The sequence below is a fragment of the Galleria mellonella genome, unplaced genomic scaffold (genome assembly GCF_026898425.1).
Source record: "Galleria mellonella isolate WM207_F2 unplaced genomic scaffold, CSIRO_AGI_GalMel_v1 utg55, whole genome shotgun sequence".
Lineage (NCBI taxonomy): Eukaryota > Metazoa > Arthropoda > Insecta > Lepidoptera > Pyralidae > Galleria > Galleria mellonella.
In genome coordinates this window covers 4,325,622-4,342,783 of record NW_026442115.1, presented here as the reverse complement: position 1 = coordinate 4,342,783, position 17,162 = coordinate 4,325,622, and the positions used below count along the sequence as shown (strand labels likewise).

At 32.5% G+C, this 17,162-nt stretch overlaps 1 protein-coding gene across 1 annotated transcript in view; it reads right to left on the bottom strand.

Annotated features, from left to right (window-relative positions):
• LOC113521353 (zinc transporter ZIP11) overlaps nt 1-16,070 on the bottom strand; it is a 71,550-nt gene extending 55,480 nt beyond the window's left edge. The window contains exons 1-4 of the mRNA XM_026906875.3: nt 15,798-16,070; nt 15,469-15,703; nt 12,039-12,226; nt 8,958-9,145 (exon numbers count right to left, since the gene is read on the bottom strand). Of these exons, the coding sequence (XP_026762676.1) occupies nt 8,958-9,145; nt 12,039-12,226; nt 15,469-15,703; nt 15,798-15,905 (719 nt within the window). The 5' untranslated portion in view covers nt 15,906-16,070. The remainder of the gene's footprint in view (nt 1-8,957; nt 9,146-12,038; nt 12,227-15,468; nt 15,704-15,797) is intronic.
• Between the last annotated feature and the right edge of the window lie 1,092 nt (nt 16,071-17,162).

Below are 17,162 nucleotides of genomic sequence, written 5' to 3'. Positions count from 1 at the left end.
CATTACAAAAAAAGCAATAATCTGATTAATGTCGGTGACATTCCGTCACAAAGCTTTATAAAATACTAGTAGAACATTATTTTGTCAATTGTATATACTGAATAAGAAATAAGATGATGAGTTAGTAGGAAACTATAAAAATTCAGACGTAAATATAATATCTCGTATTTTATTCTAAAATTGTATAGTGATAGAATTTATTACATGTTTTGCTTGTGATTGCGCAGTTTCGCAGAAGTTACAATTTCTTCATTCAATTATTCAATAAAAAAAAATACAACAAGCAAATTTTACCAATTTAGAAATAAACCAATTTAAAATCACACAATAACATAGTGTTTTTAGAACATTTCTTGGGAAAATGAAAAACAAACACAAGCGTATCAAGCGAATGAAATCTTCGTCATGGGAACTGTAAATATCGGCATAGTACGCGGGAATCCGATAACTCTTGTTATACCACTAGTTTTACCCGTAGCAGATTCCCATCGGTATTTTCTTTCTTTGATGCCTAGGTCACGCATGGAACTTGCGTAAAATTTGTGGTTTAATGAATCATCTATTGGCTCTAGAACTACAGAACTATTGAAGTTCTAAAGCCAAAAGATAATTTTTGGTGTATATTGATTGGCACATCTGTCAGGATATGAAATTATATCATGGATATGAAAAGACATAATTTAAAAGGCTTAACCTGTAACTTGTATACTGCATGTATACAAGTTCTTCTATTTCGGCGGTATTAAAAAAACCTTAGGAGATACAGATCGTTTTGCTTTGCATTGACATCAATCAGAAGATTTCTCGATTATATTAGAGAAAAAGTTTAATCTTAATTTATAATATCGACAATAAGATTCGATCGACGGGTTTTGTTTTCGTACTCTATTTAAAGAAATGTCACAGACTTTCAATAGTATCACAAAATCAGCTGGCAAAAAGTCTCAGGTCTATTTTATTGTTCAGTAGGGAGTACATTGATATGAAATATATAGGAATGACATTCCATCCAGCAGGGGAAAGCGGTAGAAGCTCGTGGTGCGGCAGGGCGGAGGGTCGGAGGCTTCGCAGGAATGTGACCGGGCTGTCGGACCGAACTGCGGCTCCCGCCCGCGCCGCCCCGCACCGATCGACAAATCGCACGCCAACCGCAAAATACGCAAGACGCAACGCTTTTTTAAACAGTATTGATATCGCATCTCTTTTTAATTAATAACATATTAATAAATATTGAAAACAATTCCCTAGTAATGTAAGGGTAAAAACTACCACCATTAAACAGTACAACAAAAAAATTTATTTGATTGTCTGTTTAGTTTTTCTAAACTATGCAACAGATTTTTATAGTTTTCATTATAATTCTTGCCTGACAGATGTGTGTAGGTATAATTTTAATTAATTTTATAACTATTTATAAACATGATAAAGTTGATGTTTTGTAATAAATTTAAAAAAAAAGTAGGATGTCTGTTCGTCGTTTAGTTTAGAGAAAATTCAAGAATCTAATAAGAGTGTTAGCTAGTTCCTAATTTCCACATGAAAATGTTGCGTATTTAATTTAAATATACTTTCAAATGAACTAGATCTCTCATACATGGTCTCGTAACACATAATACATTGCGGATGATTAATGTTTTTAGCATTCCATAAATATCGCAAAATATAAATCCCTTTATACGAAACAGGTCTGAATAAGAACATAGAGTTAAAACTGCGAAATAATTTACAATCAGGTTGTCTGCAACGTTGTTCTAACGAGGGGGCGTAAATCGACAAAACGGGTCCAAAATCTGTGGAGCTAAAGCCGACACATTCCCGAGACACGTATCGTAAATAACAGCAGCGCAAGCGGCGCCGGCGCCGGAAGGAGTGCTTGTTACGATATTTGAACAAATTCCCGCCGGTGTTAATCTGCATAATAACAGCGGCGGGCACAAAGCGTTTGCCGACTCCCATTATGAACGGGCGCCACCCGCCCTGCGCCCGCTCTGGCTAGACCTCCTCCGGGCATGAGCGCTGCCTCTCGCCACAGACGCCATCTAAGAACGATGTTAAATCGGCCATCTTATCGCATGCCGTCGTAATAATAAAGTCTGCACGAACTTTTCATTATATTACAGAAAATATGATATCGCTTTTCTTGAAAATTTAAATTTAGTAACAAACTTTCGAAAAATAAGAGGTGCACTTTATTAAGAGCTTTAAATAAACTTAGAAAATCTACTGAAGTAATTTAAACAATAAACAAAAATATTGTGAACACTTATGTACACATTCATATACAATCATACAACAACAGATTGTATTTTGAGAATTATCCGGATACTGGTTAGACAGGCTGATGAAAGGCAAGTAGACTTCTTTACAACAAATGTTTCTTTAACAAAAAATGTAGTTTTTCAATTCTCAACACCCTTAAAAAATATTCACAAATTCGAAGACCAGTATATATAGATGCATGAGGCAGATCACCAATTATATGGTCAAAGCACATTGCCTGCACTGTTACAAGACTGCATCATAACATAGTAAGAGCCCATATACTAAACAGTAAATGAGTGTGGGATGATTGTGATAATGACGACACAGATACAGTTAAATATAATTAATTAATAACAAGAAAGTATCAACTCACCTTATCATGCCCAGACAACCTAGAAGTTTTAGAAATATTTGATGTATGATAAAATTTAAAAGGGTTCGATTTAGACCACAGATAATGATCAATGATTGTTTATACGAGAAGAATTAATATTTTTTCTAATGCATAAAGCGATTCCGATTCGATTAATTCCATAAAGCGTAAAGTTATTTTATTCTTATCTATACTGCACGAAATAATATACGAAAATGAACAACTATCTATATATAAACATATACTTCGATAAAAAGCATCTTGCTAATAGAGGGTAGTCATTCATTTTCCAGCTCCCACTATTCAAATTATTTATGGTTGTGCCAAAAATCAGAGAATTTCGTGGTCGGTGAATAATAACTAGTATCATTCTATGGCAAAAAAGCATAATATATTGGAAACATAATCATTTTAATTATCGAGAACAAGTAAATTAATAGCAATCTTTATTCTCAAAATATGTTTAATTGCGCCAAATTAAGTACATTTAAAACTTGTAAAATATCGTGACATTCATGATTCATTTATTGACAATAATACAAAATACATATTGTCTCTACAACGTTACTAAAAGCCCTAAAAGCAGAATTAGCAATCGAAAGACCATAGTGAGATGAAAGGTGCAGTTGAACACAAAATATCGTTTTAGAATTATGCATTAATTAGATGTCTATATAATAAAGGAGCGCACTGATTACTTAGTAGTAAGATTTTGCAAGATCGCGACTTTAATCATAACAAAAGTAATACGAGTCCAATACGGGAATAAAGCGTAACGATTGCAAAATGAATCATGTAATCAGTTGAGAATTGGCAAAAATATCACCTATTATACCTTCTCTTTTTTTAATACAGAAATCATAGATATCTCTTTCTAATCATCGTGAAATTCCATAATTATCTATAATAATGGTAGTGGGTAGTTCGGTTTTAAAGTAGTTTACAAAAATATTGCGTATGCTCTTCTCAATTGCTTCTAAGTTCACAATATACACTGCCCCATTCGTGTTTCAACCGTAAAGCAGTTGTGTTTGCATGGCTGTGTTTCGGATTGAAGGGTGGGCGTGAATATGCAGGGTACAGAGGAATAACACCCGTGTCCTCAGGAATGGCAACGCATAGGGGTTATCATGGGCGAAACACTATACTCCGTTATGTCCATGTTACAGCTCATGTCTATAGGCAACGGTTAACACTTGCCATCAGGTGGGCCGTCAGCTTGTTTGCCATTCTAAGTTGTATAAAAAAAATCATTGATCTTACTATCCTAATAACTAAATAAAGGTTATATTTGTAAATTTTTGATACCACTTATACGTGAAATAAATGTATAGTAAACATTTTAGGACTATAATTTTATGGAAATGTTTGTTGTAAATTTCGGAGTTGCAAATATTTTTTTAATTTCATATAGTGCATCTACGTGTCAACTGTAGTGAACCGTTTGATGATCACTACTGGCGACATTTCAGACAATAACTAGAACATATTTGTTTTCTGTTGCCTTTGTTTAAAAGCTAGGGATTAAAGCAGTAATTACATGAAGTTTTGTGTCTGATCTTTTTAAATTTTTACTATTTTGGCTCTCGATTTTCACATATAACCACTATAAGATCACATATAAGTAAACACAATAACTTACAACCACCCCAGTCACCTATTGTTAAAATATGTACCATAAGGAGTTTTTAAAGAGCTATGCAAACACGGTTCTTCTGTTCCATCATTAAAATCTGTCTCACTTATTCATTCTGCCACCAAATGATTACACGCAGCATGCTGAATTCTACAAGCTGATTACTTATTTAACAAATTCTATGCAATCTATTCGTAAGGTATATAATAGTTATACGTAGTACGTTTGCTTTCTAATGGCTAAATGAGTTAAATGCACTATTCTCTAACAAGCAACGTTATAAGGTATCAAGTGGCAATGGATAGAACTAATTCAGAATAGTAATTTTAGTTCCTAAATCCCTCTGCAGAGTTAGAACCAACGTTAACTCGTTAATTTTATGATACAAACCACGTCAAAACTGAATACTGATTGAGCAATTTTCGGTTATCGCAAACTGTCTGCGGAATACATTGGAGACTGGTTTGGTTTGAAGATATGACAGTAAAATTACTGGGTTCTGTAACTCAAACTCTTATAACACCGCTAGCGTTGCAAATGTTCATGGGCTATGGTGATCATTTACTATTACCGCATATAGATATGATTACTTATTTATTTTCACTTTACATTAGTACTCCATCTGCTCCATGGAGTATATAATTACAAATGTAAAAATTACATAAATATTCTTATTTATTATAAAGTTGTAACTTCGTGTATTGAAACATTAAAATTTAACATTTAATGAACCATTCAAAAAGAATGATTACATGATAAAATTGTTTTGTCTGGTTTAACGAAAATATTCAAATTAAGAAATACTTGAGGCACCTTTGGGTGATAGAATTTGAAGAAGTTAATAATGATTGAAAATTTAAGTTTCGTGTCTCAATGTAAATATTTAGCGATTTTCATATATTTGTTTTTATTTTTTATTTAATTGTAACTCCTTGAAAAAAAAACCTTTGGAAACGGTTGATTCTTCTAATTATTTTATTGAGCAGTATTCAAATTTGATTTTAAAATTACCTAAAAATACTTCATGTTATTTACATGAATATTAAAATAGTTTTTTTTTTTTTCCTGTACACTTTTGTAAGCTTAATCATTTTATGGAATAAAGAACTATATAATTATTAGGTAAACTACTAAAATCGATAAGAAACTATGCAAGGAAGCAAATAACTTCGGATAAAAATTTTAACTTTGTACCAAGTGAAGATCCCTGACAGATCATGTTAGGTGGCATGATTATTCATACTTGGTATATTAATATTTTATATAATTGTGAGTTATAAACATCCTACCAAATCTAATTAAGATTACTGCTTTTGCTACTTAATCTATTAGCCATACCCGCCGCTTTGACTTTGTCCATAGTCATGTGGTTGTCCAAATTAACTCAATTCGTAATAATGGTTTTTTTTTTCGTGAATAAGTTCTACTCTCTATGCGACTACAAAAAAAATATGTTTTTAATTGAACTAAACAATATCAATTCAACTATAAAATTACCTAAAAATCCTTCTTTGTCGTAAAAACGTTACAAATAGACATATTAAATCCGAAAATGACTAGATTTTATTGCATATTGGTAACATCCCTAGCAAATTTTCGCGAAAAATCTCAAATGTCTTTACTTTCAGATTTTTTCTAGTAATTACAGTATTACATATGACTAAAGCAAAAGGCTTAAACGAAAGAATTTTTCATTAGGTGTTATTAATGAATCGCGAAATTCCGGAGACTGTCCGAATAGGTACGTCGACGTACATTAGTGAGAGGTGCCAATATTTAACGGTTATGAATACGCTCGGGAGGCACCCACGCATCAGTTCAGACGACGCGACAAATCGTCAAGGTTGATTTTTCAGTGAAATAGTTTCACCGAGCGGCGGCGTCGGCGGCGGCGGTGACGGCAACGTCTGCGCCGGCGCGCGGGTCGATGCCCTCGCGGCTCGCCATGCGATTTGGCTCAACTCAACTACAAATGAACCATCGTTTGCGATACACTCGTTTTGCGACTCTTTATAGACTCTATATACACCGATTAATCGCAGTTCGTTACGACACTACGATTAGCTACTCTGATATATTGTGCATCCTAATCGCACCAGACAGAAAGACGTCGTACAAACACGGAAACAAAATCCATCATCTCTAACTCATCGACGAATATAGTTTTTTATACTACTCTTAATTAAACTAGCAGTATTAACTATAGTCAAATAAGATATTACCATGCCAGTGAGATAAGTAGGCGTGTGACGGCTTATGCCAAACATTCGATGAAACAAGACGTGACAATTTTCTACGGCGTTTTGCCGCAATACAAATTGGACCGTATTTTTATATCCAAATCCAAAATTTATGCAAGACGTTTACAATTAAAGAATTGTATAGAGCACATCATTCGTTGTTAAACGTCACAAAGACAGTAGTTAGTCTACGGCAGTATACCCATTTTGCTTTAATTATGAAATAGTAGCAATTAATTGTTACATTTTAATACATATTACCTTTCTCTTTAAATCTTTAGACATTCTATTTAATATTTAAAATTCGAGCATTCATTTGATATTATAATTACTTAAAAATAATAACTTTCTAAGTAGTCATTTTGTTCTTAGTTGTAGCTACACAATACATTATACATAATGTCAATAAATTTAGATCGTGCTTGCGTCCGAAGGCCCATTAATTAAAAGGCAATGCAGTGGGTCCGCAGAATGAATAGAAGAGTGGCGGGGCAGCTAACATGCATCCCACTCGCGCCCGCAACTTATCAATGAAATTCCTGAGCCAGCCAGCGACACCGCCGTCGCACCAACGGTGCCTCACGTTCCTTTTACTGACGTAACAAAATGGCGGATAACATACATACGTGCTTGCCCTATCTAAATATTCATAGGCGTTATTAGCGTTGTCACGGAAAATATGCAGGAAAATAAGTTTTAGTGAAACCCCAAAACAGGGTTGAGATATTGCAAAATAGTGTAGGTCGAGTTACACAACAAATTATTTTGTAAATTGCTTACTAAATAGCTATTTATTACCATATTAAACTAACGCGATTTTGGTAACAATCGTCTGTATAGATAACTATGTAGATATAAAAATCGAAGTAAAATAAATTTGAAACTAGAAAAAAAGGTGCTATTCTTAACCTTTGTTCGAATTATACATATCTATTTTCAGTATCATATACATGCGAATCGTTTCCAGTAGCTACATCTATCCAGTAAATGCATGTAAGTAGACTTAAGCACAGCTCGCAACCGAAATCCTGCTTATGTGAGAATTATGTTATAACAAATATTTTTCAGATGGCAGCACTAAAGAATTATTGAACTAAACTATTTATTATACTATTAAATAACTAGATGGCGTTGAATATAAAAACACTGTTTAGAATAGCAATACAAGTTCAATGTATTTATTCGTATGCTATAATATACATAATTCTTAACTTCTGATAGATGGAGCTTAGCTCACGTAATGTAAGAAAAAAAAGATTATATTAACATTATATTTTTTTTTCTTTTTGAGGGTTTTTACTAAAAATTACCAAAGTGTGGAAACATCGGGAGACCAGAGGGAGACTTTGTACAAAAGTCGATTGATTGGGTACCTCTGTCCCATTCGTGTTTCAACCGTGAAGCAGCTATTTGCGTGGCTGTGTTTCAGTTTGAAGGGTGGGATATGGCGTGAATTTACTGGGTACAGAGGAATAACACCTGAGTTCTCAGGAATGGCAACGCATGGGGGGTATCATGCGCGAAACAGTATACTCTGTTATGTCCATGGTACTGCTCATGTTTATAGGCGACGGTTGCAACTTTCCATCAGGTGGGCCGTCAGCTTGTTTGCCATTCTAAGTTGTATAAAAAAAATCGGACTTATCTAACAATTTTAAATAGTAATTGACTAATTTTCGGTATCTTCACTTATTTCAATGCACACGATTTTCTAATGTCCTAAGGTTGCTTTACCTTTTGCTTATTCGTAAAAATGAGATAAAGATAAGACCGTCTATTATTTCTATTTGAATGTTAATTCATGATAAAAATAAATTATAAAGTAATTAATATTTTAAATTGACTATCTTGTATATCTATTTGAATTTAAATTCATAATAAAAATAAATGTTAGGACACTTGATACGACACGACGAACTTATGAACATTATAATAGAAGGTAAGATAGAAGGAAGAAGGGGGAGAGGGAGACCGAGACATAGTTACATCAGGCAGATCAAGGAAGGAGTTGGTGTCGTGTCGTATCAAGAGGTGAAGAGACTCGCTGAAAATCGTAGTGAGTGGCAAGAGCTCCACCAACAAGAGCGCAGCTCTTAAATGGATAGATAGATAGATAGAACAAAAATAAAGTATATACCTAAATGATCGTATTTCTTTTTGCTAAAGATAGAAACTTTTGGTCAAGGGATAGGCAGCAGCACCCCTCTACAGGTAGGCTTTTGGAGATGTTTTACTCCAAAAGCCTACCCGTCTGCCAAGCGCGAAAATTATATATTATATTACTCCTTGGATTATATAGATAAAGTGTTAGATTAAGGCATATAGGTGAAAAGTTTATATAGGAGTCCGTAATTACGCGTGAGCAAAACCGCGAGCAAAAGCTGTTGTTTATTTTTATGTTTGTATATTACGAGTATATTGTCGTATGTTTTTAACATAAACTAACCTGGCGGTGTGGAAGTTGGATGGTTCTTTGGCAGCACCAAAGGAAACACCCACAGCAAGTCCTTCCGGAATATTATGTACAGTGATGGCTACAACTAGAAGCATAATACGCTTCCATTGTGACTGTCGCGCCTCCAGCGACCGCGCAGCGCTATCACGACGGTCGCCGTCACCATTCTCCTCCGCTTTCTGCAATTTCAACAGTCAAGTCAAAAATATTTTGGAACTGAATCGAGAAAAAAACACCTGCTTTCTTGAAAATTAACAGTAAAATAAAAAACAAAATCTTCCAATTCGACCACTTAAATATTCTTATTTTTTGTGTATATGTTGCACAATATCTTCGCCAATTGTGATCCAATTTTGTTAAAAAGAGTTTATTCTTTTAGTATTTATTCTATACTGTTTTTATGTAAACTGAAGTTAATTTTTTGGAGAGAACAATAGAACCCAAACATATTTCTATTGTGACCGGAAACAAAACCATCGACATTAGAATAATATTAAAAAGACAAGACATACTTATGTTGTAAATTTAAAAGAACAACATATAAGTCCTATTTATTTTTAAATAAATGAGTCAATTTAATTGCTATTTTGGGTGAAGCGTGTACATTATCATCCACAAATTTGTGACATAATACCACGAGAATCAATAAATCTAGGTAGAACAGAAGTGATACAAAGTACACGATACTTTATATCACTTCTACCTTGCATGTTATAATTCCAATTTCTCGCCTTATTGTTACTATCTTCGTACTATCATTGAAGTAAATTTTCATACATTCAGTATTATATCATCATATCAGCCTTTAACTGTCCACTGATGAACAATAAGCCTGCCCCTTGGGGGGTTTTGAAAGTAGTTACCACGCTTTGCAGACGGATCGACAACCGCAGTTAGGCTTTTTTTTATGAGGGACGCTGCTGCCCATTCTTTGCTCTACCTTAGTCGGCTCTTATGACACCCACGGGATAGGAAGGGGTAACCTATTCTATACCGGGGCCACACAGCCAGTATGGGGGTCCGTTTCTGCTCAGTGGAACGGTAGCGGTAGGGCCGATAATCTGCCCTGAAACTATGTTGCATAGCGGGTGTGTTTTGTGACCAAACGTAATCATTCACGTCTCGTCACAATTAATAAGTATTATATCACTAAATTACAAATTTTATTTTATTTCAGATTTAAGTATAATTATTTGATTACCTATTAGATATGGGTTGGTTTTCTTTCTCAAGGTTTGTATTGTTATCATTTTTGTAACGCGATAATAAACCAAGTTTCTAGTACGGCACGTGGCGATGCCGTTGCATGGGCATTAATAAATGTGACGCAGGTAATGTGATATGTAAATGCATAGTGCGTTGGTCTGCAAATAATTTCTTTTTATATGATTCAGTACCTAAAGAAAGGGGCTTTATTTTATAAATGTATATGTTTGTCTATAAGTAAATCAGCATGTATGGCGAAACCTATAGGAATGTCGTGTATTATATTTTTTTTTTTATTTAAAAAGGTATACACAATAGGTTACAATCAGTAACATTATAAACATTTATAGGAAGACAATAGTATGAACTAGATTGAGACCCAGACAGGTGTACACACAGCATGGTTAAAGCAATTGGCAAATAAATGTTCAATTATAAATTATATATAGAAAGGATATGAATGTGGCAAATAACAATGAACAAGTAAATGCAAATAACAAAAATATATAAAAATATGGACATATCAAAGAGACTTGACGGCTGTTTGTAAAATGGTTTTGAAAGCATTCAGACGCGAGTTAAAGATATTAATTTGAGGACATTTATCGGACATTTTATTAAAAATACGACACATACGTATGAGCGGGTTATAATATGATGTATTATTCTTATAAACGCAAAGTGCAAATGTTTTAGAACTTCGTGTTACAGTTCTCATATTGAAGATCAAAGCAGAGAGTAAAGAAGCCGACTGAAGATGGTAATGAACAATTTTGTACAAAGTAAGTAGATCTGTTTCCGTCTGGTAAATAAGGAAGTCACATTACATTATATTCATAATAATGCTAAGAGTCTATAAATAAATAGATTAATATTTATTTCTCCTATAAGTATGTAACGAATACAAATTATTCATATATCAGTAAGTACTCGTATTTTAACATTAAATCGTAATACACAATAGCGATTTATATCCACGTTACAACATTAAATATCAATAAAATGCAAATTACAATATTTTTCGTATAGTCCCGGCATGGAACGGATCACCCCTTCCCTTTCCGTGGCTGTCGTAAAAGATGATCAAGAGACTTTTTTGACTATTAAAGGGTCCCGCGATTGATCACGATCTCATCCGATGAAAAGCGATGATGTGGTCTAAGATGGGCTCGCGGGCCCAAAATAGCCTATTCACATTTACTTATATTGGTGCAGATTATATTTGGATGAAAAAACATAAGCAGGGAGAGAATTTCACTCCTTGGTCGTATGCATGATGAAAGAAGACAAAAAGCGCTTCGTGCGTTTAAGTGGTATGTCGACGACGTAAGAGTGGAGACTCTCGCCCTGTCTGGTTGTTCGATATCGAAAGAGTGAAAAAAGAATCAGGTCATGCAGTTCTTAAGCACATTCTCCAAAATGTTTGCTGTAGAAAACAGCAACTCGTGCAATTCTGCGTCGGTATTTTAGACTTAATGGTCGAGGAATGGACAGCAGTATCCCTCTTAAAACATCACCAAAACCTAACTGCGGTTACCAACCCGCCTACCTATCGTGGCAACTACTGGTAAAAGGGAGAGGCTCATATTCAACATTGGACAGTTAACGGCTGATATGATGATATTATAATTATATCTACTTATCTTACATATATATATAAATTAAATTTCGTGTATTTTGCATAATAAAGCTAAAACTACCGGTAAGCCATACTGGTAAACTACTATTCAATTAGCAGGACAAAAACTCTCAAGTTAGTGCAAACAATACACATTGAGAAAAATTTTATTAGTCAATCGGTTCCGGAGTATAATGCGAACGAATATCGTAACAATACGGGATTTATACATGTATAAGTATACAAACCAATGAATGATGAGAATGGTGTCCTCGCCGCCGCTGAGCCGTATGCTGGTTCGTGATGCAGTCAGCGAAGTCAGTGGGCGGCGGCGGACCGTCCATCGTGACCACACTCGTTGATGGCCGCCTGTTTAGCGCCGTCATCATCTCTAAATCTTCCAACTTCTCTTTGGAATCCTTAGTCTTTGTTATTGCTGTAATAGGATAAAAGTAATCTATATTAATATACATATACACATATATATTACTAAACCTACAATAGTTTTACGGATTCGGAATCCATTTTCTCATATTTTTATGGGGATTTCTATAATGCAAATCTTATTGGACGCGATTGACCAATAATAGAATTCATTTTATATAAAAAATATTCGTTTTAATAATAAAAAAATAATGTGGCTGCAATTACTAATCTATGGATTAAATTTAATATTAAAGGTTTACAAATTATTTTTCATATGTACAGTGATATCAGTAACAATTTGGAAACGATATAGAAAATTTATGCTATCGATAAGGTTTTATTCTTGGTCGTGGTCCAATATAATTTTGTCAGGAATTTTGCTGATATTTTTTGCAAAGAAGTCTTTATTTTTATATTTAGATCCATGTTCAATGAGACAAACTGTTTAGTTTCCTGAACACTGTCACTAGATTTCAAATAAAATTTCAAGTAAACCCTTCCGCCTAACTCTTATTAAGATTAAACATTTATTAACACTTAATAAGTTTCAAATTATTCAAATGGTAGCCATGAATCCATGATATTAATTGCGTAGCCTTTTGGTTTAGAAACAAGCTACATTTATTATTAGATCTGGATTTGATAATAAAGTTATTCAACATGATGTCAAGTGATAAGCGAGAGTAGTCAAATAGCAAAATGTAATCGACAGATATCTAGACATAGTTATCTATAAAATGTCTTAGTCTAATCTTTTTGTATTATGCAAAGAACTTTTAATTTGTTTCATGTACAGGTCGCTATGAACTGCTTGTAATTGATAGTAATAATAATAATATTAATATAGAAATTTTATATCGAAAAATTAATCAGAAATAAGTATGAGTACACTCAAATTCATTTTAAATGAAATGCGGTAATTACGAGTAGTTACATTATACATTCATTTAAGTCAATTTATGACAAGTATAAACTATATACTGCATAAGAATTTAAAATTATCGCATGATGAAACTGATAAAAAAAAATTAAGACAACATTAATGTAAAAAAAAAAACTATAAGTATAATAAATAATGCTTAAAATATATCTAGTTTGTATAGCTACAAATTTAAGGCCACATTTTGTCTGATAAGGAACATTATATGGACTTCAATCTGGTAGCAAGTATTTAAGATTGATAAGAATTGAATGCAGATTCTTACTATAAGTTGATTTAATATTATAATACCTATTGTATGAAAGAAGTAAACAGTGATATAATAAATGTATACAGCAGTTATACTTATATCCTCATTAATTTAATTAGATGATTAAAATGATGATAGTGGCAACTATGATAAATAAACTGTTAATTTTTAAATTAAGAGGGAAGTATAATGATAAGATTGCTGTTATCTTTCCATCTAAAATCACAGCGTTTTTTCTTAGAAACTACTATGGTTCTCAACTCATAATTTAGCAGATCAAAAAGTCATATGAGTATTATACAGAATTCTAAGTAGACATTTTTATGTGAATTATTTATGACTAAATTAGAAGTTATTACTCTGTAGAACTATTTTTTTCTTTTAACTAAACATTGTAAATTGAACTTTCTCATGCTTGTTTATATATCTGGTTTATGTTGGGTTCTCCCAGTATTATTACTCTTGCAGAATTCTTCATAAAACTGTAAGGATATATTATTGACTTCAATAAATTTGATGATCTTCATGTCACTTCCCAATGAATATGTGTTCAATGGCTAGTGGCGTAACTATACCATTTGGGGCCTGTGGCAAATTCTTTTGATGGGGACGTATCATTTATTTTCAAGTAAAATAAAATACTCAAATACAAGGTAAAAAAAATTCTGAGCTCACAACCATTGGCATTTTGCCAGCCCTGCCACCCTATTGTTACTCCACTGTCAATGGCCACACTAACAAATATTTATATTCATCTGGCTATTTTCGATATTCAATATGTAATTGTATACCAAGGGCTATATCTATCAGTAGTATCTATGTACCATATAATTATATACAACTCCATATTATCATTGGTTTCTATACATATTACAAACATCACAAACATGGAAATTTATATTGAAAAATTAAGAGTTATTAAAACATTAATAATGAAAAGTGAAATATAATACAAAAGCCAATAAAATAAAGTGCTACTTTTGCAATTTAAGCTCCTTTTTGGAAATTTTCCAAAAAGTTTCTAATTTTTTTTTTCTATTCTATGTGAATTATTTTTTTTATAATTTTCTTATTTAAATATTGTTTTGAGGGCTCAAGACTTGATACCCAAAGCTACTTCCTTAAAAAATCAAGTTTCTTTAAGAACTTACATGTAAAATTTATCAGATTTTGAATCCTGTAATTTTTAGTATGTATGAATATTGATACCATTCGGGCTTCTGAATTGTTTTCATATTAAAAATATAGGCTTAAAAGACAAACAGCAATTTACTTAAAAATAAAAAAAATGAAAATATAATAACACTAATGTTTCAATTATACATAACAAAATATATCACAAAAATCCTAATATGACATACAATTATTATGAAATTAAGAATGAAATAAAATACAATTCTAGTGAATTGTCAGTGCAGTGGACCACATTGTGTATTATTATTTTAAACATACTAAAAACACTTGTGTAACTTTGCAAATACGCATCCTTACATTGTTATGTAAACTGCTTTGTACATAATAAATAAAAAATTTCATGCATCTGTATGATGTTAGCTTATATCAAGTAACAGATTTTTATATCAAATCTTTAGGACAGTTTGTCACAAAATGCTTAGGGTATGAACTCAAAAAATAATATACACTTATCAATTTTTTGTATCACAGTAATTTTTAGACCTGGATGAAATATTGATGATTTAGGTAAAATATGATAATTTACTTGTTTTAATAAATAAATTATCATATTTTACCTAAAATACCACATTAATTTCCATCTCTTAGAAACCATAAAGTTTTGAGTTCTTAAGAAGTCCTTTATGAGTTTTTCCTATACTTAGATTATAAGTAATTATCTTACTAAATTATATGTAGAAGTATATGATTATGACTTGAATAAAAAAATTACTATTTTTATCAAATATTCATAAAGACCATAAGTCTTGTAGGGGTAGAGATTAAGATATATGAAAAGATGCCTTGGCATACCTAATTCAATCACAAGCCAATAATAGAATATAATAATAGCCAACCCTAAATAATAGTAAATAAAGTTGTTACTTACACATCATCATATTTGTTGAATTAATTCCTAAGTAGTCTAAGAATTTGTCAGTCCCAAAAACAAATACAGCCCCAAATAGAAAACCAGCTGCAATTGGTAAAAATGCAAACTTCCCATTTTCTCCATACAAATCAGAGTCTTTACACAATTTAATAGCTGGATCGAGAAGAGACCAGTAGGAGGCCGCTGTCATTACTCCCGCAGCGAAACCAAGAGATACATCAAGTAATTTTCTCTGTAACAACAAAAGTTAACATCAAGGTTGATATTTATTTATTTTTAATACAAATTGCAACGCACTTTATTCCTTAAAAACAACAGTTACGCACATGCTTTCCTCTTATAAAAAATACACAACCGGCTCCTACGGCTGTGAGTCCCCATGTTAAAAGGGTCCCCAATAGGGCCTGAGTGACAGCACCGTATCCTTCTATCATTATGATCTAATTATAATATTATTTAAGTTTAAAGTTTCAATGATAAGTACTTTTCACAGCACATAATTTAACACAACTTTAGTTTGAAAGTAAATGGAAACAGATTAAGATGTAGTTTTATATATCCTATATATACATGTGTTAGTGTTGTGTTGTCACCAACAATGTCAATGCTCTTGACAGTTGTCTTTTTAACTGTCAATGTCAAACCCAGTGTAATTTGTAGTTTGAAATGTCATTCATTCTTTTTTTTTTATTAGGCATAGATTAAGAACTACATTAATGAATTTTGCAACATTTTAGTCACATACATATTACTTTAAAATGTTTTTTGCTATTGGTTTCAACTCAATTAAATATTGTATTGTAAAGTTTTTATATACTTATTTTATAAAGTATATAAACAATGTAAATACAGACATAAATTTAATTGATATACAAGGCTTACATCTTGCATTTACACCAAATACAGATGTACGCAACATTTTCTTAAGACATCAATTTCACATTAGTAAAAATTGACACTAATAAAATAATGAAAAAGAATAGATTCATCCCCGTATGTATTAAGAGAATGCTTACTATTCCTAATATACTAGCTGTATCCCAAGACTTCTTCTGCATAAATCAGTACATAAAATATCCTAACTATATGCTAAGTTAAGATACCTATATGGATAAGTCAACCTCCATGAAAATTCCCCTGGAACTCATAGTAATTAATTCTGGATAAATTCATCTAGATGGACAATTAGACTTTATACTCTTAGTATCTTGCGCACATGTATATAACAACAGCGCAGTCAGGGTCAGCGTTCTATGTTCATTCAATATATTTAGGTATTATTAGAAAAAAATCCAGAAATAAAGCCCTATAACCAAGCTGCCTGACAACTCTTATAAGAAAAAATCGGTATCCAGCAATGAAAAGTTTCTTTAAGTTAATGGATAAAATATATAATGATAATCTCGCTTACGCTGTCGGAATTCGCTAACAGAACACCAGTAAAAGGACAAAAGCAAGTCAGTTGGCCCACCATGACAAATTTAACAAGAATTAATTGGTTGTTTCTAGGGGAACCGCGTAATAATATTAGGTTAATGTTAATTAACCTAATATTTTTTTTATTGGATGAAAATGGAATGGTAACTCCGCCTGCGCTAACGGGATACGCTGGCCGAGTACCAGTGATGGGTGATCGATGAGAATGAAAACAGGCCAGTATCATGATGAATTCATCAGGAATCATCATGATA